General features: G+C 38.7%; 1 protein-coding gene across 1 annotated transcript in view; it reads right to left on the reverse strand.

The window, feature by feature from the left end:
• The window catches only part of LOC131254134 (DNA mismatch repair protein MSH7), a 95,262-nt gene that overhangs the window by 19,510 nt on the left and 49,037 nt on the right, over positions 1–26,715 (reverse strand). The window contains exons 6-12 of the mRNA XM_058255141.1: positions 24,019–24,114; positions 9,291–9,422; positions 9,181–9,214; positions 9,013–9,060; positions 1,025–1,221; positions 819–945; positions 445–722 (exon numbers count right to left, since the gene is read on the reverse strand). Of these exons, the coding sequence (XP_058111124.1) occupies positions 445–722; positions 819–945; positions 1,025–1,221; positions 9,013–9,060; positions 9,181–9,214; positions 9,291–9,422; positions 24,019–24,114 (912 nt within the window). The remainder of the gene's footprint in view (positions 1–444; positions 723–818; positions 946–1,024; positions 1,222–9,012; positions 9,061–9,180; positions 9,215–9,290; positions 9,423–24,018; positions 24,115–26,715) is intronic.

Here is a 26,715-nt window from a genome sequence, read left to right on the forward strand (position 1 = left end):
AAAAAAAAAAAATATGATCGTTTTCCGACCATTATAGGAATAATGGTCATTATGCCCCGTAACAGCTAATACGGTCCGAAAAAACCAACTACCCTGTTTCGCCACCGTATCGTGTAACGGTCACAGCCGTATTGTAAAGGATACAAAACATCTTGCCCACCAGCACTTAGATATGTGCCATATCATTGATATATCATGTGATACAGGGGAATTTGGTAATTCCCTCGGTGTTTCGTATCGGACCCGGATGATATCGATAATAAAAAGGCTGATATTATCGATTCCACAAACATTGTTCATAAGAATCACTCAACCCAGAATACCATATAAAGACATAAATAACTTGAAGGAATTTGAACCACACAAATTCGCAATGCCCAGAATATCAGCCAATGCCAAAACATATAAAGACAAGGACCTCAACAACAAATGAATCAAACATACCTGCTGCTTCAATACTTTTTCTCCAATTAAGGGCAATGAAAGTACAGCTGAGGACCCAACGCTGGCCTTAACTCGTCCCAGCAGTCTTTCAAGATCAGGAAGTCTCCGTAGATACTGTGCTATGATGAATGTTATTTCGGACTGCTTCATTAATCCCTCTACCACATTAAGCCTATCATTGATTTCTCCAATATTCTTCAGTGGATGGCAGATCCAGTTTCTTAAAAGCCGCTTCCCAGCCGAAGTGATACAACTATCAAGATGTCTGTATAGTGTACCTGAAAACCTAGAACTACGTAAATAGTTTATTCGAAAATAGAAAACTCAAATTTAGAAAATGTGCATAACCAAACTAAAGAGTCATTGCCATCTACCAGATGCAGCACCATCAACATTATTGCTGAAAATCTCAAGATTTACAAGAGTCTGGCCATCCATCCTTAGGCAGCTTGAATACACTTGATAAGGCAAAATTTCTCCATTACGTAATGCATCATCTAGCTGATTTTGAAGTAGACAAGTTTAATCATAATAAAATGCAAACCAGAGAGTTCCAGAGGAAAAAACATGGAAATCTTACCATCAACCTAGATAAATGATCGACAAGTCCACCGAGAGCACATATGGCAAGATCACTAACCATAACACTATCAAGTCCAGAAGCCCGAGAATCAGAAGACCCTTTAAAATATCCTTTAGACTCTATTAGTTTTCTAACTTCTGAAGCATCTGCAAAAACTGTGCCTGGTAGCACAGGACTCAATTGCAATGCAGAACCTGCAAAATAAGCAAAAAATCACTCTTGCTACTCTGTCTTCACATCTTTAAGAACAAAAGAACAAACAAAAACTAGTCCCAAAGCTTTCAGAGTGCTATTGATTCTTCATGCTGACCCTACCAAGTAACCAGAAATTTCATTTGCATTGGGCCAATGATCCATATTCCCACTCGAATAAAATATCAGAAAGTCAAAGTGTTGTTGACTTGAGAACATCATCCAATGTTTTACAAGGACATAATTTTCTTTTCATGCTGGAAATCCAAATAAATAGAAATCTTAACAGTTAGTATTGTTTCAAACCTTGGCTACAAAGGTCCAGGGAAGATATATTGCCTCAATGTATTTGGAGGTAAATGTATTTCCATTTGAAAACCAAAAAACTCAACTTGATGTCCAGTCAGCTCCACTCAAAGACTTGGTTGATTCTCTTAAGTCGTTATTGCTATGTAGCATAGCTTAGCCTTAAAGCTACGTAGCTCATGAAAATAGCTTAAGTTGTGTGTAGCCTATGCTACATGATAATTTGCATACGCTACACGCAACAGAGACTATATGCTACACGATATGTAACTTGCATAACAAGTTACTTTTCACTGAAACGTTAAAATCAATTAATGTTTTCAATGACTTCATACATTTTTCTATTTTCAATAAAAATTAGTAATGTTTTCACTTATCAGTACTCTTGGTAAAATAATATAAGTAACATTATTAAATCAGTTTCATTGCTCTTTAATCACTGTCCTTTCTTATTACTTTAGGTTGCATTTGGTTGCACCGAATATCATGCAATTTTGGTAAGGTTCATTATTAATCAGGATAATTTGGTGCAGAATATCATGAAATTGGTGTAACGAAGCTCAACCATTAATAAAAATCTAGTAGCGTGTAGCTTATGCTATGCACTATGTAGCTTACGTCTCATGCTTCAAAGGAGTGAGCACTACGCTACATGCTATTCGCTATTTAAAACACTGGTTCTCGATGATATTGGCCAATATTATCTGTAGCACAGGTCGGCAATATAGATACAGGGTGTGATATAAAAAAAATACACTGTATCAGTCGATATTATCAATAATATTGTTGATATCATCTGATATTTTCGATATTGCAAGATATCAGTCATAGCCCTCTTAAATAAATACCTGGTATCGTCGATACATGCGATAAGATCACCGATATTATCAATAATATTCTACGATATCAGCATTACTACCTGCAACACTTCATATAATAATAAATAAATAAAAATTTAAATAAAAAATTGTTTGGAGGATCTCTTCCTAGGGGTGCTTTAAATTACTGCATTAAAACCATATTTTATCGGTTAAATACTTATGCCCAACATCACATAGTTTGGGCCCCTATACGATGGAAACCTATTCTGTATAGTTCTTTTAAGTAATATTTTGAGTCCCAACTGTTTGATCATGTATTTTTAACATCTCCTAATGTTTCACTGAAAAATTCCACCTTTTTCCTAATGTTTCTCCAATGTTTCCCTCAAACAGCAATACATTCCCCAATATCTGTGACATTATTGATGATATCAATCCATGTTTTTGTATCCCAGGTCGCTGATACACACAATGATAGTGATATTTTGAACCCTTGGAAAACACCACATTCTTATGTAAGGGTAAAGGGAGTTATTTCATACTCTAGCAAAGTATGTGATCCATGCAATCTTTGTAAATTTGGCATTTGTTTTGCACATCCAAACCCTCAAAGCAAGACCCATTGCAGATCGCTCATTACTCATGAATCACAATGAACAGATGACATAAGAATAATGGATGCTTAAAATGAAAAAGAAAAAAAAAAAAAAACTGTCAAAAATTAAACAAAAAAAACAGTCCCCTAATCAAAGTTAAAATTATCCAATCAATCAAATTTTGGTAGTGTTCCATCTCCAGTGGGACCCACCATCTAGATAGTTTGGGTCATGTACATCTATGCCAAGTGTGCAGGTCACGCATGCATATGGATGGCCATACCCCTGCATTGTATCAATGGGTAAGAGAAAACACTAGCCAAGGCCATTAGCCACTTCAGTTGTTCACAACCCTTTTTAGGCTTCCAAAAGAGTTATTTGATAAGCTGGCACAGAGTATGACCATCCACATGCATGCACTTCAACACACATTAGTTTAAACCTCCCGCATCATCAGCCCTACTATAGATGGGACATTAAACCAGACTGATTAAATTACTTTAACCTGTGATAATTGGGCATTTGTTTGTTGAATTCATACCATTGACCACTTCTCATTTGACTATCCATTTTATGATCGTCGTCAATGTGAATCTATGAAGCATCTATAATGCAAAAAAGATGAATTCAACAAAATCAGTGGGCATCCAATCAGCCATTGATGGTCTGATGGAACCACATACATGCTTGAACCTACCATTGCAATCAAGCTTGCAGCTGTTGGAATCTAATTGGATTGATATCATATTTATGGATGTTAGATGTCTAAACGGATCATTGGTGGGGACATCATGCGCACGCACACGCCCCCCACCCTACGCACATACTTAAGGAGAAGGAAGGCCCCACTATCGATCTGGATCAACAACGACATCTATGGAGGACCTCTTAATTAGGGGGCCGTGCTATGGAGCATTGGAGTGGACCCGATCATCATAGGTATTCCACCATTGGATCTCATGATCGTGGCCCACTACCCTAGATGATCTAGGATTTTGAGTTTTGGTTATTATTGTTATTAGAAACATCATGAACGGTTTTGATTGCGTTGATTAGTTGTTAATTTTGTTACTTCGTCTCTAAGTAATAGTGTGCGCACATGGTGCGACTTTTGGGGTTTAGGGTTTTCTTATAAATAGGCAACCCCATGTAGGTTTTTTTTTTTTTTTTTCCATTGAAGTTTATGAATAAAATTATGTGTTTTCTCTTCTCTATTCCTCGGAGTTGAAGTAGCTAATTGGCCGCGAAACCCTCCCTTCCTCGAAGGGCTAACTACCGTGGTGCGAAGCCACAACCATCCCAAATCGCCCCCACCTCTTACACCCCACATCCATCATCTTCCACAGCCCTTCTCATCTTCAGATTTATCTTTTCTTTGCAACCAAATTCTCTTTTACATCAGATTTTCAGATTCTGGCTCACCAGGGGGCCGAAACTTTGGCGAAGCACCACGCACACACCAGACTGCGGATCGACGTGAAACTTGGCGTGAGGGTGGACCTCCCCTGGCCGACCAACCCCTAGCTATCCGTTTATAGTTTTGTGGGCCCCACACACGTGCGGACAGGAACCCACGCACGTGCATCTAGGCTGGGCTGCTGTCCATACGTGTGGACTATCTCAGGTTATTCTCTCCTCAATTTCACTCCTCTCGCCTTAAATCCCTAACCATAACCCTAAATAATTCCAAATTCCAAGTTTTTCCAACTTTTGCAAACCCTAAACTTTCCCCGAATTGAAACATGGTGAATCTCTTGAATTGGAGAACAGTCATTTGCAAGAGTGGATGAATCTTACACTCCTTTGGGCATTGTTTGATTTATAATTTTATTTGATCTAGCCCTAAACGTGTGTAGGCTTGGACCCCGTAGATTTCCCTTGTTGAATGTTTGATCGTATGTAGGACGTGGAATTTTGTGATTGTTTAAAATTGGTATGATCTAAAGCTTGAAATCTTGCATGTCATATTTAATTTCATGTCCTGCATCAATCATCCATAGTTCGAACTAACCACAGAGATGTACTCGTTGAGACCAAACTGCAATGTTGCATACTTGCTCAATGTTACAACTTTTAAAAGATGAAAGCATGAAAGCTTTAAAAATTAAAAATAATAATAATAAAAGAAGAAGAATAAGAAAGAAAGAAAGAGATTTCAAGCATGTAGTATCAATTACCATCTAGATAGTAACAAATTTACCTTAATGTTGCAAGATTTTTAGTGCAAGAAATCAATATCATTCCTCTTGAATTGAGGACTCCATAATTTATCCCCAATCAAAATATAGAACCAAATCCACCAATTCTCTATATAGGACTGTAGAGAAGATTGGATAAGATGATCCATCGACCTGGTAAGCCACCAATACACTTTCTCCCTCTTCGCTCACTCTTCTCCTAGTGTGGACATCCACGAGGGGAGAGGGAATGACATTTTTGGGCCGATACCATTCCCCATGGGAATAGGATCTATAAATAGGTGGAGGTCTGGGGTTTCATGGATAGCACTTAACTTTGGTGCGCCCACCCAATAGACTTTGATATGCCCTACAACATCAATAGTTCGTCATCCTGCCTAATCTGTACATCCAAATAGACCTATGCACATCCATTTTACCATGGTGGCAACCAATCCAGGCCTTTGGAACCCAATGCAAGGCTCAAAATTGGACACTAAAGATCTAACCATCAAATTTCCATCAAGCTAGATAAAAACAAATTCACAGTGAAAATAAAAGATTCAACAGTTAAAGACCTTCATGAACCTTTTTAAAACATTAAATGATAATGGCTAGCTATTTTAAGCTTGATGGAGCTTCTAAAGGATTAGATTTAGCCACCAAACTTAGTCCTGGATGACTAGTGGATTTAGTTATAGGCCTCAACTGAATCTTAACATGAGATCCCAATAACAATTGTTTGTCAGGTACTAATGTAGCATTGAAAGGTGTCTCACAACCCCACATAAAGACCCCTAATTTCCTTTGCAATCTCAGGTCTAAGGATAAGTCTAAGCCGGTATATGATTTAAGTCATCTTATCCAAGCATGGTGGATACTCTTACTAAGAAGACTTGATGCAATCCTTCTAATACAGATATTCAATCGAGCTTAGAACTAAATCCCTATAAACAAATGAACATCCGTACTCCCATGCATGAAGGGCATCGGTTTCCTAATGGCCAACGGTGGACATTAATGCTTCCTAACTTGTCCTCAATTCAAATCACAAATTGCCTAGAACCAGTAGGTGGTCATCGATAATTTCGAGTACTCAAGGATATAGAACACTAACTCTCCAATGGCCCACCCAATGTTTTAAATATCGACGACATCGACCGATATATCCCACGATATATCTTCTATCCCACTTGTGCAATACGAAATGCATAGACAATATCGATATATCCCACTTGTTCGATCCGGTGAGCATTTTCAATTTTCAATCCCTTTTTTGTTGAAATTATGTTAAATCAGTGTCAAATGGTTATAAATCCATTGGTTCTTCATGTTTTACACAAAAAATCATGGAGTTGGAGCTTTGATTTCAATATCCATTGGTTCGTCATGTTCTCCATGTTTTTTTAATTTAAAATTTAGTAGTATTTGATTAAAAGATCATCACATTCACTCTAATTTTGAAATTTGAGTGTAGTGTAGGTGGTCTGATTTGAGAAAATTTGGGAAAATTTCAAATTTTTCCCTATTTCTCCCAAATTGCTTACAATGTTGCACTCCAAACATGAAATCGAGCATGTATGAGGGTTGATCTACTGATTTTTTAAGTCCTTATCAATTTTCAGAAAATAAAAATAAGTTTTAATCAAAATTTATTAAAATACATTTTTTTAATTTCCCTTCAACTAGTTGTCAATTGAGACCAATTTCAAAGTATCTAGGAGTGTTTGATGAAATGATCATCACATACACTCTAAGTGTTATGCATTCAATTTGAATATACTTGTATTAGTTCAGTCAAACAACGCATAGCTTGGGACCCTATACAAATGAAACCTATTATGTGCACTTTTTATAGATGTTATGATTTAAGTGTGTATGAAGGTCTTTTCTAAACAATCTCTGAAGTTTCATTTAAAAATTCAACCATTTTCCCAATGTTTCCCAAAAAGTGCAATAAATTACCCGAAACAAATTATATATCCGGTGCAATAACCAATACATATCTGTATCCCAAGGATGTGATATGTAACGTGATACCGATATTTCGAACACTGGGCCCACCTAGGCTGTAATATCCATTGCATTTTTCCCCAAGGTGAGATTCCACGAGAAATTGCTATAACCCAATTGGTCAAAGTTTCCAAGCACAATTAATAACTAATTACATAGAAAGTGGATCACTTAGGACCCAATTCCATTAACCAATAAAGGTCAATAATGACTAAGTTTCAATCATAAAAAAATAATCAATTGAGTCAAAGTGGCTTTGTAGGGCACAAATAAAGCCAACACTCAATCAGATCATTGAAGGAAACTTATGACCATTAGTTATGACCATTGGAATATCTAATCATGCCTTGATCGGGCCTAGTAAAACATTTGCTCGACTCCATACATTCAAAGAGAACTTTAGCCATCGGAACTAAACAACATATGCTTTATCTGACCATTGAATAAAAAAATGTGGTCATTGGACATCTAATTGGGCCACTGATGATTTGGATTTGCTACATAGTTGTTCAATTCTACCATTCAAATCATGCAGCTGTTGCAATATATAAATGGATGTGATTGTACATATGCATGATCCAATCAGTGTAATCAAACTGACACCTGTTAGAACATCTAATTGGCTTGATGGTCTAATCTAACAGCATAAATGATAAATAAGGCATTCAATTCAAGTTTGTGCCATTGTAAATCACATCACGCCAACAATGCCCTTGAAATCCTAACCTTGCCTACAAACTTCCAACCTTTCAGGACTAGGCATGCAGATCTTCTACTTCGTAAGTGCTTGTTTGGATGCAACTTCTGCAAAATTCATTGTCCCGCTAAAGCAACATTTTCTGTCAATTCGCCAAAAAACAATCCGATTGGTTTCCAACGAATTGGCTTGTTAGCACATATTTCGTCAAAAGGATAAAATGGAGATTGTTGCAGAAATGCATCTAAACGCGCAACTCGAAAAGGGGTTTGTCTCAAGAGCAGTCAAAACCCCTTGTTTCAAGGGCATCCAAACAGGCCCTAATATCCCCACCAAGAGTCACGAATGACGATTGGGTCTTAGGTATTGGTAGCTGCTCTCATGTCATCAATCATGGTTCTTTGAGAATAGTAGTAGCCTCCTTGTTGCAACAACAAACATCTTCATCTTTGTCGTTGACTACAATGCACTCCCTTCAATGACTCAGCCTGCAATTAGTCATCTGAGATTTCATTTCTAGCCTGACTTTATCCGATGAATGGGCAGGGTAGACAAGCTGAAGTGGGAGTCATCCAGATGAGACCACAGCTTTGTGAAAGAACTCAATCGCTTTGGTCAACATTCTTCATTGATCCACTTTTTTCTTTCTCATTAATGATGGTATATTGCAGAAATTCTAGCAATACAGTTGTTAGCTTGCAGATGGTAAAAGGTTCACGGATTGTCTTCCAAGAGGCAGAATTAATTCCATTATGACCTTAGGATCCGAATCTTGCCCTCAGAAAATTTTAAAATACATCCTGTATAGGCGTATGAAAAACTATCACAGCCAAGACTATACTCATCTGACATTAAAAGTCCATAACCATTTTCTATGTTTCTTTATCATTTAGTAAAGAAATTATAAGACAGTAACCGCAAACCACTTTGGAATTGGAAAGAAGTATTTCAATCCAGGTAGAGATCTGCTTGTTGCCAAAATATTGACAGAAAACAGAAACAGCGTGTTATAATCCCCCTCCAAAATAAACGATAGGCATCGTCACATCTAAACAATTATATTCACAAATACTTCAAGTAGAACATAACTAAATCTACAAATACCTTCAGAAAAGACCAGTCTTCATCATACATACGTCAGTTACAAAAAAAAAAAAAAAAAACTTTGATGTAAAATTGTCACCTGCTGAAGCATACTTTTTGAGTGCCTTGTGAGCTTCACTAGAAAGCCCTGCAACAACAAATCCATTCAATGCCAACTGAGAAGGTAGAGTTCTAGTGACACTTTCAGGGGGGGGGGGGGGGGGGGATGGGGAAGGGAGAGGGGGGGATCAATGCAGATAATGCTGACCTTTGCTTTCGTACACCAATTCTTTCGGTGAAACCTGTAAAACAGAATCCAATAAGAAAATACATAGGTCCAAAAACTTGAAAGCAGAAAAAACATAAGATAGCACTTACTTGCATCAACAAAGCCCCCAAAGTGGCGCAAGAAGCATCATTACACATAGAACCAACCCAAAATTTTAAAGCAGCGTAGTCCAAAAAAGCAAACCCGTATTCAGTTGAGCGATTTTCCAGGTCACAATGCCCCTAAACATAGAATTCAATGCATCACATTAAAGTAGATAAGAAATAAATCCCAACACCAAGGTTTCCTAGAGTTATATAAACAGCTATGAGAAAGATTTCAGTAGAGCCCACATAAAATACAATTTGCAATCGGTTAGGTTTATATATATATATATATATATGTATATATATATATATATATAGAGAGAGTGAGAGAGAGAGAGAGAGAGAGAGAGACAATGTTTTGAATAGCACCCGTAGCGTAGTGTTAGCAAATAGCATAAATCCCCTGTAGCATATGTAGCATGCACACAGCGCATGTAGCGTATGCTACGCCTTCTTTTTAATAAATGGCAATTATATTTTGTATTTTTTAAAGGTAATTATATTTTGTATTTTGTACTTGATACTCTCAACTTGTGAGATTTTAATTTCTTTTTGTAATTGTGACTTGTGATTTCAATCAGACATTATTAATTATAGTTTGCTTAAAAAGATGTTGATGTGATACTAATTTGATTTGGTTTATATATGTGAAATGGCTTTTATAAATGATGATTAATAACTTGTTTGAACATACTTGAAAAAATAATAATCTTTTAGGCATTTTTATATTTTTTCTGTTTTTTTCTTACTATTTATCGTATTTTGTTATATTTATTTATTTTTTTTATATAAAAAAGAAGTATCATGTAGCTTATGTTACACGCTACAGAAGGATGAACACTATGCAACATGCTACCGCTATAACAAACATTGATATATATGTGTGTGTGTGTGTGTGTGTGTGTGTGTGTGTGTGTGGGAAATAAACAAATCTTTTGGAAAGCATGTAACATGTCTAAACTACAAGCATAAAGAAGCAGAAAAGCAACATCATAGGAACAATTTTAGCTAGCTGAAAATCGTCGGACAGCTCATCCGAATATAGGTAAATTTTACTTTCCATGTTTTAAGAATGTGTATAACTAACAACCACAAAATCTAAAATGCTCAACTTTAAAATCTTTTTAAAGTTGGAAAAAAAGAAAACGAAAAAGAAATTACCTTTGAAATACAACTAAAACCATAGCTCAAACCTTATCCGATCAACATTTCCCAATAGATTTATATTTCTTCTTCGTTATTTGGTCATTGCCTTTAAGATGACAATGTCAGTGGAGCTTTTCCAAAAGTGAAACCAAGTGATGAGGTTATCCGAGCACCATTCAAAGTATACCAAAGGAGGAGGAGATCTTTGGCCCCAACTCCAGCATATTTATGGTTGGATGATCATTATACGGGGCCCAGATCAAGTACGAAGCCACATAGGAAGACCTCACATATATGTTTATGCATCTTTGAAGACCCCACACAAGGAAGATGCATGTGTTGCATATATGAGGCATCTAAACCGTTGGATTGAGTGGACATTTTCATCAGACCATTGGATTTCGCACGATGGATCATCCAGACCGTTGGCCCATCTTGATCATTGGGCCATATTGGTCGTGGACATCATGGGACATTAGTTGTTTTACTTATTTTATGGGTTGTTTTATGTTTTAGTTGATTTGGAGGGTAATTTGGACATGTTTTAGCACTATGGGGTATTTTGAATATTTTAGAGTAATAAGGGTGTTTTTTGTAAAAACACCCTCAAAAGACTATAAAGTGATGCAGGACATGGAAAATTAAATATGATATGCTAGATTTCAGGCTTAGATCACACCAATTCAGAAACAATCACACAAATTCCATATCCCACATGAAAATCCAAACATTCAATTAAAGGGGAATCTATGCGGGTCCAAGCCGACACAGGCTAGGACTGGACCAATAAAAATTATAAACCAAACGATATCAAAGGGAAATAAAATCAACTACTCATGCATAAAAATTAGTCCCTAATCCAAGGGATTCCCTAATTTCAATTCAAGGAACCCTAAGGTGATAAAAAGAGGCAAATCAATTAGGGATCATGTAATCTAGGGTTAGGATTCATGAAAAATGGCTATGAGAGGATAAAAGAGGATAAAAACCTGAGCTAAAAGATGATCCCGCGTGTGGACAGCAACAATGGCCCAGACGGACGTGCGTGTAATCCCGGCCGCACGTGTGTGGGGCCCACTATTCAGAAAAAGGCCATCTTGGCCCTGGTCGGCCAGGGATGGACTCCAAAATTCCCAAATCTCAGCTCGATCCGATGTACGGTTTGTGCGTGATGCTCCGTCGAAGTTTCAGCTCGCCTGTGGGTCGAAATCTGGAAACCTGCTGTAATGAAGAAATCTGATGCAACAAAAGGATAAATTCGAAGTACGGATGGTGAGGGAAGATGAAAAAAAAGGTGATGGAAGATGGGGGTGAATGGGGATCGATGTGGCATCGCATCACGGTAGTTAGCCCTTCGAAAAGGGAGGGCTTCGCACCCACTTTTGAATTCTTCCACAACTCACGAAGAGAGCAGAAAAATAAAGCAGGAATTTTTTTATTAACTTCAATGAATGACAAGAACTACAAGGGGTGCCTATTTATAGGGAGAACCCTATACCCAAAAACTCGCACCATGTGCGACACCTATTACTTGGCGATTAAGTAAACTAAAATAAAAATCAAACGAGGAAATCTAAAGCGTTCACGATGTTCTAAATAATAACAATAAGCAAAACCTAAAATATAAAACCAATCCGATGAGTGGGCCACGATCATGAGATCCCATGGTGGGCTTTTCTTGAATGTCGGGCCACTTTTCTGAACCAAAACTTGTCTTCTAGCTAGGAGGCCCTTTCTGGACGTCGTCATCGAGCCAGATCGATGGTGGGGTCCTCCTTCTGCATACGTACGTGCGTAGGGGGGGCGGCGTGAGTGCACGTGTGCCTGTGATGTCCTCATCAACTCTCTCCGGCTGCGAAGATTTCACCACCGGTGAAATAAAACTCCTGAACCGCTTCAGAATGTCAGGATCAAATCTCTGAAGCTCCTCAGTGAGCCACGTGCTTAACTAGGTACTTCTGAAACCCACCGTCTGACGTTGAAACTATCTCATGGTCCAGGATATCCTCTATTTCCTCTCTGGGCGTGTGAAAGTTAGGTATGGGAGGGAGAGGTTGAGAAAAAATCTCAGGAAGAATAGGTATGGGAGGTAGAGGTTGGGAAAATGGGTCAAGACGGGTAGGTATGGAACGTAGAGGTTGGGAAAATGGATCGAGAAAGGTGGGTATAGGAGGTAGAGGCTGGAAAGAAAGGTCAGAAAGAGTGGGTATGAGAGGTAGAGGTTGAGAAAATGGGTCGGGAAGGGTAGGTATGGGACGTAGAGGCTGAAAATATGGGTTAGGAAGGATAGATATGGGAGGTAGAGGCTGAGAAAATGGGTCGGGACGGGTAGGTATGGGACGTAGAGGCTGGAAAAATGGGTTGAGAATAGGCCATGGTTCAAGGGATAAATATGAAGAATCAGGAAGGGTGGGCGAAGGGCCGAACAAAGTATCAGTGGTCCCCTGAAAAGCAACTAGATCCTCCACGTTGAATGTGGAACTAATTCCCATGGAAGGTGGAAGATCTACCTCATACGCATTGAGACCGTTTCGCTTTATAATTTTAAAGGGTCCAGCGCTACGGGCGTGTAACTTACGAACGGCCCCTGGAGGGTACCGCTCGAGCCTGATACGGACCATCACAGAGTCCCCAATATTGAACTCTTTGAAACGTCTATGTAAGTCTGCAGAAAATTTGTAATGCTCATTACTAGTAGTGATCTTTCGCCTAATTTCTTGATGCAATGAATGTATGTGATGCGCAAAAGACTCTGCAGACTCTGACGGCCTATGGGACAGTGACATAGGGACAAGATCAATAAGTTTCCTAGGTTTATAATCAGTAAGGACTTCACGAGGACTTAGACCTGTGAACCTATCAATAAAATTATTCAACGTAAACTCGGTTGTAGGTATTACGGTGTCCCATGTTCTGGTGTGCTCTATATCCCTCCTAGGGGGAGACTCATTCGGTAGATCATCAGGAAAGATATCACGTAACTCATCCATTACCGGAATGGCCTCAGTGGGTAACTCTACACTAGCTGCTGGTGCACTCTCTCCAGCCACAAGGCCACACATGTTGTACCCCTCAAAATAGTGGTCTTTATGTCTCTCATGGGGTGGGTGTCCGGGTGCACACCCATAATTGATTCCTTGACCAACTCCATTCATTAGTGTATCCTCCAGGCCACCTGCTTGAGATTGGACATCTACCCCAATGGTGGGGTTTGTCCTAGCGATGGTCTTTAGTCTGGTAATGCGTACATCAAGCTGTTCACAGCATTGGTCCATTTCCAAGCGCTTAATCATAGACTCCAACGTCTGAGATATCTTGTTTAGTGACTCTTGCAATTGTTCCATGTTTAGTGTAGGGTGCAAACCGAAACTGCAACCCGTACGTGTGGGCATATAGTGACTTGTTCAACTTAAAGATCTTCTATGACAACTATATGCGTCTAAAAACTAAATGACCCTACGAGACTCTATATGAAGGAGACTACACACTGTTACTAAAATTCAGCTATATATGATGGACTGAATGCATGACGGACTCAAACTAAACCCTAAATATGTTGTGAATTCCCCTACAAGAACCCTAGGCTCTGATACCAAATTTGATGCAGGACATGGAAAATTAAATATGATATGCTAGATTTCAGGCTTAGATCACACCAATTCAGAAACAATCACACAAATTCCATATCCCACATGAAAATCCAAACATTCAATTAAAGGGGAATCTATGCGGGTCCAAGCCGACACAGGCTAGGACTGGACCAATAAAAATTATAAACCAAACGATATCAAAGGGAAATAAAATCAACTACTCATGCATAAAAATTAGTCCCTAATCCAAGGGATTCCCTAATTTCAATTCAAGGAACCCTAAGGTGATAAAAAGAGGCAAATCAATTAGGGATCATGTAATCTAGGGTTAGGATTCATGAAAAATGGCTATGAGAGGATAAAAGAGGATAAAAACCTGAGCTAAAAGATGATCCCGCGTGTGGACAGCAACAATGGCCCAGACGGACGTGCGTGTAATCCCGGCCGCACGTGTGTGGGGCCCACTATTCAGAAAAAGGCCACCTTGGCCCTGGTCGGCCAGGATGGACTCCAAAATTCCCAAATCTTAACTCAATCCAATGTACGGCTTGTGCGTGGTGCTCCGCCGAAGTTTCAGCTCGCCTGCGGGCCGAAATCTGGAAACCTGCTGTAATGAAGAAATCTGATGCAACAAAAGGATAAATTCGAAGTACGGATGGTGAGGGAAGATGAAAAAAAAGGTGATGGAAGATGGGGGTGAATGGGGATCGATGTGGCATCGCACCACGGTAGTTAGCCCTTCGAAAAGGGAGGGCTTCGCACCCACTTTTGAATTCTTCCACAACTCACGAAGAGAGCAGAAAAATAAAGCAGGAATTTTTTTATTAACTTCAATGAATGACAAGAACTACAAGGGGTGCCTATTTATAGGGAGAACCCTATACCCAAAAACTCGCACCATGTGCGACACCTATTACTTGGCGATTAAGTAAACTAAAATAAAAATCAAACGAGGAAATCTAAAGCGTTCACGATGTTCTAAATAATAACAATAAGCAAAACCTAAAATATAAAACCAATCCGATGAGTGGGCCACGATCATGAGATCCCATGGTGGGCTTTTCTTGAATGTCGGGCCACTTTTCTGAACCAAAACTTGTCTTCTAGCTAGGAGGCCCTTTCTGGACGTCGTCATCGAGCCAGATCGATGGTGGGGTCCTCCTTCTGCATACGTACGTGCGTAGGGGGGGCGGCGTGAGTGCACGTGTGCCTGTGATGTCCCCATCATAAAGCCTTGGGCGTGTGAATGCTCTAGAGTTATTATGCATTGAATGAAATTTCTCTCTTTTTCTTTTGAGCAATAAGAAAACCTCCTGTGAATGGAGATGGATTCCACTTATCTTTCTCTATTATTCTCTTTTTCTTCAAGGTAATATCTATACTTTTCTTCTCTCTCTCTCTCTCTCTCTCTCTCTCTCTCTCTCTCTTCTTTGATTATCCTTTTGTCTTCAAAACCACACCCCAATCAAACCCAAATCCATCCAAACATTAACCCAATCAAGCCCTAACCCATCCAACCCCAACCCAACCTAAGCCCATGTCCGTACGGACGGCCCCCTTGTTCTATGGCCCTCTTGCTTCATCCCCCTCGTTCCTCTCTATTCATTGTCTTTTACCTCAATCCTAAACCCCAAAACCCTAATTCTCACAACCCTAGATTCCCAATTCATAAACCTAAATCCCCAATTCCCAAAATCTAAAACCCTAAACCTAATCCTAGTTTAGCCAAAACCCTAAAACCAAGTGAATCCATTTGAATTAGGAATAATCCCTATGCTAGAGGGAAGTTCTACCTTCCATAGTTCCTAATCAACTCATATTTTATTAAATTTGCATTGTGGGATTGTTACAACTTTGAATTGGAACATGTTTTGTTACTTGGACTCCTCAACTTTGTGATCGAGTAGTTTTATTTTGTGTTTTGAATGCTTTCATTAATCCGTTATTTAGTTTCAGCACATCATTCTAGGTTAGACCATCGGTCCTGCATCAGCCAGCTATCCAGCAATATATGCCAACTGCAAAACCCATTACTTGACATGCCATCTAAAGCATATGGAGAGAGAAGAGCATCAGGGACCGGTGGAAAAGCATCCAATAAGGGGAGTGACAACCAGTGATTTAAATATCAGTATCAATGTACATATCACACACTTTGAATAGGGAAATACATCAGTATCAGGGTGTCCCAAAACGGTTACGTATCGGCCGTAACGGCTGATACGTAATGGTAACGATGGTACCCGTTACGCGATACGGGGCCGTATCGGCCGAGTCCCGTTTTTGTACCCGTAACGGCTATCACGGGCCTTGGAAAAAAAAAAATAATAATAAATAAATAAACCTTACCTTTTTCCTTTCTTTTCCTCTTCTTCTTCTTCTTCTTCTTCCTCTTCTCGGCCTGCTGCGGCCCTGCTGCGACTGCGGCCCCGGCTACGGCCTCCTCCTCCTCTCTCTCTCTCTCTCTCTCTCTCTCTCTCTCTCTGTGCTTTCCCTCTTTTTTCTTCTCTTCTTTCCCTCTTTTTTCTTTTCGGTTTCCCTCTCCTTTTTTTTTTTTTTTTTGCAGGCGTAAGCTGCTGTAGGTACGTGTCACGCTGAGACGAGCGCTGACACTCCTCGAGCTCTGAGTTGTACGAACGGTTCAAAGGAGATCAAAGTTTTATGGGCTCCACAGTGATGTATTTATTATATCCACACCGTTCATCTATTTTTAAATATTATTTTAGAGCATTATCTAAAAAATGAATCGTATCCAAAGATCGTCTGGACCACACCAAAAATAGCAGCGGAGATGATGATTTTCACCGTTAAACAATTCGTAGGCCCACCATAACATTTATTTTCCATCCAATCCGTTCATAAGGTCAAAAGGACTTGAATGAAGAGGAAAAACAAATTTCATATTGATCTAAAAGTTCTGTGATCCCAAAAAAGTTTTCAATGGTAGACGTTCAATCCCCCACTGCTTTTTGCAGTGTGGTCCACTTGATAATTAGATCTGTATTATTTTTCGTGTCAAGCCTTAGGACGATCTCGTCAAATGAATGGACAGTTTAGATATAACACATTCATTATGGGTGGGGCCCAAAAAACTTTGACATGTGTGCTACACTTCACAATCCGAGTCCCGCCTAATTTGGGGCCTTAAAAAATTTTACCAAAGACATATTAACTTAAAATTTACCAATTAAATTATAAACTACAATTGCTAACTCACAATGCCAAAATCAAATTATTTGAATAGTTTTAATTGTTATTTGGTATACTCTTATTTTTTAAAATAGGGCCTTTTGATTTTTTTCATGATTCACTATCCAATAAATGTCCACTAATACATAAGTGGGATAATGACAATAAATTTCATGAAGTTGAGGCTAATTTGGGGCATAGATTGGTCCTCCAAGTCAGCCCGAAATTGGCAACGCCATCTACCTGAATTTAATTTCATTTTTTTAAAGAACTACTGGGAGAAAGATATTAAATTGTTCCAATTTATAAAGGAATGCATATTTGGAATGCTTAGAATATTCCGGATTTAATACATATTTTTTTTATATTTTTTTGGCAAAAAAAAATTTTACGCCGTTACAGGCCGTTACGCCCCCGTATCGCCGTTACGACCCCGTATCCGTATCGGTTTTGGAGGTCACCGTTACGCCAATCGATACCGATACGGGACACCTTGATCAATATTGCATAGGAAATATCACATATATCGAGGAATGGACTGGTGTTTGAGGGAAACATTAGGAAATAATGGAATTTTTCAATAGAACTTCAGGATGTACTTAAAGAGACACGACACACTTGAATTTTTATTTATTTATTTATTTATTTATTTTTTAAATCACAAAAAACAAACATGCACAACAACTTTCCTTGGATATGATCTTAAACTATGCATCTTCTAAGGATATGTTTTCCTGCTCTAATGTGTCGATAACATCGGTGAAATTGAATGGAAAGAATTATCTTCTATGGGCTAAATCTGTTAAGCTGTTTCTTTTAGCCCGAGAAAAGGATCACCTCCTCACCAAATCCAAACCGGAGGAATCTGATGCTATGTATAGATAGTGGATTGTGTGATGATGAAAGATTAGATATCAATTGTGGAACAGCATGGAACTTAAAGTGAGTGCCAATACAGTGTTCTTGAATACCACAAAAGATATTTGGAATTAGGTGAAAATTTACTCAAAATAAAATCTCTCTAGTGGTATCAGTTGTACAAGCAGATTTTCTTGTTCCAAAAGGGGATAAGTCCCTAGGTGAATATTTTTCAATACTAACCAGCATGAAGGAAGAATTCTCAATATATCATCCTATTATTTAAGATCGAACTCTCATAAAAAAGTTGCTGAAAGATATGACAGTTGTGAAACTATTGCCCAGCTTGCCAAAAGAATATCAATCTAATAGAGATCAGATTTTGGGTGGCATATCAATCCCTTCATTTACGTAAGTCTATGTGAGGCTTCAAAAAGTCTCTCTGGCAAATAACTCTGGCGGTGCTCATGTGAATGCTTCTAATAAGGTTGTCTTGGCCACTTCATCTTGTTACGATGATTTGTGTGGAGGTCAGACGGGCTAGTCATGATTTTTTCATGTTAGAAGAATTGGTTGCATGCCAGGGGGAAGTAGAGGTGATCGTAGTGGGTAGAGGAGATCACGTATTGATGCAGGACATGAAAATTAAATATGATATGCGAGATTTCAGGCTTAAGATCACGTTAGTTCAGAAACAATTACACAAATTCCATATCCCAAATGAAAGTCCAAACATTCAATTAAGGGGAATCTATGCGGGTCCAGGCCTACACATGATAGGGCTAGATCAATAAAATTATGAACCAAACGATACTCAAAGATAAGAAATAATCATCGACACATGCATAGTAATCAATCCCTAATCCAAGGGATTTAGAAATTCTAATTCGAGGAATCCTATGGTAAGAAAAGGGGTATAAAATTGGAGATTTGAGTAATTTAGGGTTAGGTTTAAGGATTTTGGGTGAAAGTGGAGTGAAAGAGAGGAGAGAGACGAACCAGAGAAGTACCGCACGCGTGGACAACAACAATGGCCCAGACGCACGTGTGTATGATCTCGACTGCACGTGTGTGAGGCCCACTATTCAGAAAAAGGCCACCTTAGCCCTAGTCGGCCAGAGATGGACTCCCAAACCCCCAAATCTCAGCTTGATCCGATGTTCGATTTGTGCGTGGTGCTCCGCCGAAGTTTCAGCCCTCCTGTAGGGCCAGATTCTGAAATTCTACTGTAGGGAGGAGAATTGCTGCAATAGATGATTGATTCGAAGTGTAGATCATGGGGTGAGATGAGGAGAATGGATGGTAGAAGATGGGTAGTAGAGATGGCGATGGATTGGGGGTGAATCGGGATAGATGTGGCTTCGCACCATGGTAGTTAACCCTTCGATGAAGGGAGGGCTTCGCACCCAATTAGGCTTCACAACTCAGAAAGCAAGAAAACGCAAAATTTTTATTAATCTTCAATGAATGAAAAAAAAGCTACAAGGGGTGCCTATTTATAAGAAAACCCTATACCCCAAAACTCGCGCCATGTGCGCAACCTATTACTTGGCGATGAAGTAAACTAAAATAAAAACCAAACAAAAAAATCTAAAGCATTCATGATGTTCTAAATAATAACAATAAGCAAAACCTAAAATATGAAATCAATCCGACTAGTGGGCCACGATTATGAGATCCCATGATGGGTTTTTCTTGACTAACGGGCCCACTCTTTTGAATCAAAACTTCGTCTTCTAGCTAGGAGACCCTCCCTGGACGTCGTCATCGATCCAGATCGACGGTGGGGCCCTCCTTCTAGCATATGTGCGTAGGGGGCCCGGCGTGCTGCGCAGGATGTCCCCATCACGTATGCAATCACTATGGACTTCTGTTTGGATCTTCATCGAAAGCTTATGGGGGCTAATCAAGCTAGTGGTTGATGATGTTCTGTTGATGGTAAACCTCTACTATGCCAAATGCCAATGTTGATCAGATTAACGTCACTTTATCATGGGAAAAATGTGTGGTTCCTCTCTTCTAGCGGCTTTACACCCAACAATGTACCTTCCACCTCAACAACCACTTTGGCCCAGTCAGGTAAAGTGTCTCTCGTAATCTCACTCTTCCTGGATCATCAATTTTGAGGCGTTAGATCATATTTATGGTGACCGTAGTTCTTTTTCTCCCTTCGGTCGTGTTTCCTCCAATATATTTGTTACATTTGTTGATGGTACCTCATCCAACAATGTTGGACTCAGTACTGCTTCGCCTAAAGCGATTGTGTCCTTATCATCTATCTTGTACGCCCCCAAATTTCTTTTATCGTTTATTTGTTAGTAAACTAAAAAAATCCATAAATTGTTCCATTACATTTTTTTCCTTCTTACTGTGTTTTTTAGGACCTCAAGACGGGCAAGACGATTGGTGGAGGTCATGAGAGAAATGGTTTGTATTATTTGGAGAGAGAATTATACAATATTACAGCGCTTCCTGGGAGTGCTGCAATTCAATGACATCGTCATTGCGTCATCCATCTCTCCGGAAACTACAAACTCCCGTTCCATCCCTTCCAAAAGTGTCAAGATTGGAGTGCAAAATGTGCTAGCTCAGTACACATCACATAGTCCATTTTCCTTCAAGCGTAGATGAAAAAAGTGACGTCCCATTTAAATTAGTTCGTTATGATGTGTGGGAACCAGCACGAGTCCCTAGTTTGTTAGGTTTTAAGTACTATGCTCTTTTTATTGATGATTATTCTCAAATGATGTGATTATATCTCGAGGAACATAGGTTGAAAGTCTTTCATGTATTTCAAAATTTCATCAGAGCTCTTATGCTCAAACACCTCAACAAAATGAGGTGGTTGAGCAAAAGAAAAGACATCTTATTAAAATTACTCGTGCTTTGTTATTTGAAATGAAAGTTCCAGACTCTTTCTAGGGTAATGCAGTTCTTATTGCGTGTTATTTGACGAATAGGATGCCCTTGTTAGTTTTTGGATCGAAAAACGTTACTCTTTATTGTTTCCTGATCATCAGTATTTTATGTTCCTCCCAAAGTGTTTGGTTATACTTGCTTTGTCTATCTGTTTGGAGTATGGTCAAGATAAACTTGCACCTTGTTCTATTAAATGCATTTTTTAGGATACTCTCGCGCTAAAAAAAAGGTTATCAATGCTATTGTCCTTAACTCAAAAAAGCATTTTGTGACAACCGACGTTACCTTTTTTTAAAGTGTCCCATTCTAGTTAAAACTAAACATGTTGTTAGCCACTGCTATGGAAGTTCATTTACCTAATGTGTTTCCACCAGATATTGCTGTTGAGGAACCACCACCTCAAAAGGATTTCACGTGGATATATTACTAGAAAAAGACCAAAAAAAAAAAAAACAAGTATTACGTACTATTCATTCTCAATTCACACCATCAACTATTGCTCCAAATGAGGTTCCCACTCCGTCCGAGTCTATTAAGGTTGGGCAAACATTCCTTTATTCCAAGTCCAATTTTCAATTTTATTGCCTTGGCCTCTTATCCACAAATTACCAGAAGTTTGCTCTTGCCTTGTCTGTTGTTTCTATCCCTTAATCAATCCAGGATACATTGTTGGATAGAAATTGAAAACGAGCTATGAACGAGGAGATGAACGTCATGCATTCTAATGATACATGGGAGTTGATTGATATTCCATTGAGTAAGACACTAGCTAAGATAATTGGGTTTACACTGTAAAATCCCAACCTATTGGATCAATTAATAGTTGCAATGCCAGTTGGTTGTCAAGGGGTTCACTCAAGTTTATGGAGTAGATTATTTGGTGCTTTTTCACCAGTAGCTAAGCTCAATTGGGTTCGAATTGTTATATCTATAGCTACAAATTGTGATTGGCCCCTCATTCAGCTACATGTGAAGAAAGCATTCCTGCATCGAGACTTACACGAAGAGGTCTATATGAAGCAATCTCATGGGCATGTTGCTTAGGGGGGTTCTTCTAAAGTGTGCAAATTAAATAAGTCTATGGGATGAAGTAGTCTCCAAGTGTATGGTTTGACAAATTTAGCCGAGGTTTGGTAAATTTTGGTTTTCACAGATGTCACATGGACCACTTCATGAAGCAGTCACCGAGAGCCTAGTTTGAGAAGTTCAGGTTGAAAAGGAGTAAAGTAGATCATCAAGTTTTCTCAAAACATACTTCATCAGTTTATATTGTGCTTATTGTGTTTGTAGATGACATTATAGTGATAGGTGATGGCTTGGAGGGTATTGAGAAACTTAAGTTGTATCTTCAATCTCATATCCAAATCAAAGATCTTGGTTTTCTTTGGTATTTTCTAGGCATTGACGTGGCAAGTTCTAAAGCAAGGATAAATCTATGTTAGAGGAATTATATTTGTGACTTGTTGAAAGAGACGAGTATGCTAGATGCCAAACCTACAAATACACTGACGGACCCTCATTCTAAACTTGAACTTGATGAAGGAGAGTTATTAGTAAAACATGTTATGCATAGAAGACTCGTAGGCAAACTCATATATTTTACCATCACCAGACTTGACATTGCCTTTTCCATCAGCATGGTTAGTCAATTCATGCAACGTCCCAAAGTCCCACATTTAGTTGTAGTTATGAGAACTCTAAGATACTTGAAGGTTGCACCTAAAAAAGGTATCCTGTACAGATCCCATGGTCATCTTCAAGTAGCTGGTTATATAGAAACAAATTATGCAGGGGCAAAATATGACAAGAGGTTGAGTATAGGTTACTGCATCTTCCTGGTTGGTAATGTAGTTACCTGAAAAAGCATGAAGCAAAATGTAGTTGCCACGTCATACGCTGAAGCTAAATATAGATTAATGGCAAACACAACTTTTGAACTTATCTAGTTGAAATCTCCACTTGAAGAATTGGGGTTCATGGTTCAAGTTCCAATTCCTTTAAATTGCGACAATCCAGCTGGTATACATATTGCTAACAATATAGTATTCCATGAGAATGAAGCATGTAAAGGTTAGCTACCACTTCATCTCAAACAAGATATCTTAGAGAGAAATCTACTCTCCTTATATTTCATCCGATGATTAGATTGCATATTTATTCACCAAAGCACTTGGGAAGTCCTGGTTCGAAAAGCTTCTCTCCAAGTTGGATGAGTATGATATCTATGCTCTAGCTTAAGAGGGAGTGTTAGAATGTTAAATGGACATACGGCTTAGTCTGTTTGGGTTATTTGGGCTTTATTGTACATGTTGGGTAGTGCTTAGGCCCATAGGAGAACTCTTTCTTACATTACTTAAGCAAGGAGGGTAATCTTGTAATTTTACCATTCTTTTAGTGAAAGCCCTAATAAGACAAAGGCGTGGACATGTGGAGGCTAGGCTACATAAGTTGTCCCACTCCTCTCCTCTCCTCTTCTCTATTTCCGTTGATTCCTTTATTTCACACAAGTTCACAGACTTTAAGCTAATCTTGGTGGAATCAGGGGAAGAAAGATGACAATTTTGAACTGGCAATGGCACCTTGGGAAAAATATTCTGCCACTCAAGAAGTAATTTGAAAATTGAATCCATGTCTAAAGAATGATATATATTTGAAATTGATGCAAAGATCCACATATTCCAAATGTTGACTTTATGGAATAAAGAAAGGTTGCATACAACTATAGGAAGCGTCAAAACAAAAGTAAAACATAGAAGTCTAAGTTCAGGGCCTTCAGGAAAATTGTAATAACAATAACATAAAGTTTTAAACTAAATATGAATGACATACATTACATCCCATATTGCATAACATTCAAAATGAGCCTTTCAAGAACAAAAGGCATAAGCAAATGGCATCATTGGATAATGAATTAAAAGGAAAAGCAATTAGCAAAATTTCATATTTAGGATATGGTTTAACAAGAGAGATATATCATCCGAAAAATCCAAATAAGAAAGAATTCATGAACAACAATACGAAGTATCGACCTCTTTCAAAGCAAGAAGATGAACAGCATCAGGCCCCATATTCCATTCGGTTGTAGTTGATGGCGTGAATACATGAACCAATTTCCTTTGAATCACCTGGAAATACAATGTCGAAAGTCAAGAATGTCTTGCCAATCACATCATATATGTTTAGAGACAATAATTAGTGTTTTCCATTACTCAAAACTTGTATGAAAGCATCCACTCAAACACAATTAACCAAGGCACCTAGAAATTTTAAAAAACTAATAAGAATTTGAATTCTAAGACTGGCGTCTACTGTTCATCCAATCATAATTTGCTTACCAATCTACCATTTGAAAGCCAACTGCAAATTACTGAGAGATAGTCTACGATGGTGATCATGATTTTTAGACCAAGCATAACATGATCTACAGTGGAATTTACATTCCATTTATTGCCAATTCAATTACGATGTCATGTGATCATACTACAATGCATACACAACTTATAAACTAAATGTGCTAAAAAAAGTCATGCCAATCATTGTTGTTTCCAAAAAAATCTTTAGATTTTTAAGGAAAAAATGAGAATATATGATATGAACTAAGGGGATGGAGCACAAACTTCTCATCATCGTGACTAGAGAAGGCCCAATATTTACATTCAAGTTGTTCCATCCTAGTCAATAAAAGTTCATTTTGATAGCTCTGTTGATCAGGTGCCTTCAATTTATTGCTGAAACAGGGTTTTCGATTCGATCGACAGCCTAGTTGATTTGATCGAGAAAATCCGAAAATACAAGTTTACTCCCTATACACTTTTGGACACTTTCAATTCAATCGATAGAGGGTGTCGATTCAATCGACAGTTTAATCAATAGTTCGCGCACCTTCTACATAAGCGCGTGGTTTTGTTTCTAATTCTATACAGGGGTTATAAAAACCATGTTAATACGAGATTAGGGTACCTCTAAGAGAGCAAAATGTGAGAGCGTGTGAACCAAGGGTTTTGAGAGGGAGAGAGCTAGGGTTTTCACGTCTGTAAGTTGTTCTATCTCTTGTTACTTTCTATTCATAGTGGATTGTTTGTCGCTTGGTGTCGTGGTTTTTCCCACAAAGGTTTTTCCACATAAAATTCATGTATTCTCTGTAGTTGCTTGAATTTTTCTTTCCCTTTTGCGTTGTGTGATTCTATTTAAGGTTGCTTCCACGCCGGACAAGTCGTGTTAGGGCTTGTCACATCCCCAATAAGTGGTATCAGTGCAAACATTGGGTTTTTAGATAGAATATGAGATATGACATCGAGGGAATCGAATGTGAAGTTCCAGACAGAAATTCATGGGCAAAAACAATTTCAAATTATGGAGGTTGAAGACGAAAGCCCTCCCAATTCAGCAAGGGTTGTAGCAAGCACTCATTGGCAAAGTAAAACATCTTGAATCAATAAAAGAAGAGGATTGAGATGAACTTGATCAGAGGACGATTAGCACAATTCGATCGTACTTGGCCAACTAATTCCTTTATAATGTCATTAATGAGACAACTACCACAGGCCTATGGGCGAAGTTGAAAAGTATCTACATGGCGAAGTCGCTCTCCAATCGTCTATATCTACAGAGACAAATATAAAATATGAAGATGGCAGAAGGGTCAGATCTCTCCAAGCACATCAACACATTCAACAAACTGATTTGCAAACTAACAAGCGTAGAGGTGAAGATCGATGAAGAAGACAGAGCCCTAATTTTGTTGACATCTCTTCCGGATTCCTACGAGAATCAAGTGGTTACTCCGTGCCATGGTAGGGATACCTTCAACCTTGATATCGTTATCTCATCCCTTCAGTCGAAGTAGTTGAGAAGGAATAAGGGTGGGGAAGGTTCTATGGGTGCACTGGTTGCTAGGGGAAGATCTTCTGAGCGAGAGGGGGAAATCATGATCGAGGTCCAAGTTGAAGGGCAGAGGAAAGTTGAAGTGTTAGAATTATAGCAGAACTGGACATATAAAAGATTGTACAAATCCCAAAACCCTGAAGAATGAGAAATCAGATGATTATCTTAAGGAGGCCAATTCAGCGAAATTCAATGAAGGAACGAGTAGTTGTGACGTATTATCTATGTCCAAGATTGGACACTTGTATAACAAGTGGATTTTGGATATGGGAGCATCGTACCACATGTCCTCATCGAAGTTGGTTCACCACTTACAACGAGTATGATGGTGGTGGTTTGGTTCTTATGAGCAACGATCATGCCCGTAAGATGATAGAAATTGTTCGCATCAGAATGTATGATTGGATGGAGCGTACTCTGACCAATGTGAAGCACGTTCCCGACTTAAAGAAGAATTTGATATCTCTGGGAGCTCTTGAGGCACTCAGATGCAAATCCGCAGGTTACGAAGGTGTCATGAAAGTTTAAAAGGGTCACTCACTGTTATAAAGACACAGCGAAGCGAAAACCTTTACAAGTTGATCGAGAGCACTGTATTGGGTGGAGATGCAGTGTCCGTAAGGAATCCACGCCAACACATGTATGGCATGCGCGCCTAGGCCACATAAGCGAGTGCGGTATAAAGGTACTTTTCTATCGTGTTTTGATTCCTAGCTTTAAAAGTTTTCATTTAGATATATGTAAGCATTGCATATACAGGAAACATTAAAGGTTATTTTTTAAAACTGGAAAATATGTTAATAAAGGACAACTTGATTATGTACACTTGGATGTGTGAGGGT

This window comes from Magnolia sinica, chromosome 1 (genome assembly GCF_029962835.1).
Source record: "Magnolia sinica isolate HGM2019 chromosome 1, MsV1, whole genome shotgun sequence".
NCBI lineage: Eukaryota > Viridiplantae > Streptophyta > Magnoliopsida > Magnoliales > Magnoliaceae > Magnolia > Magnolia sinica.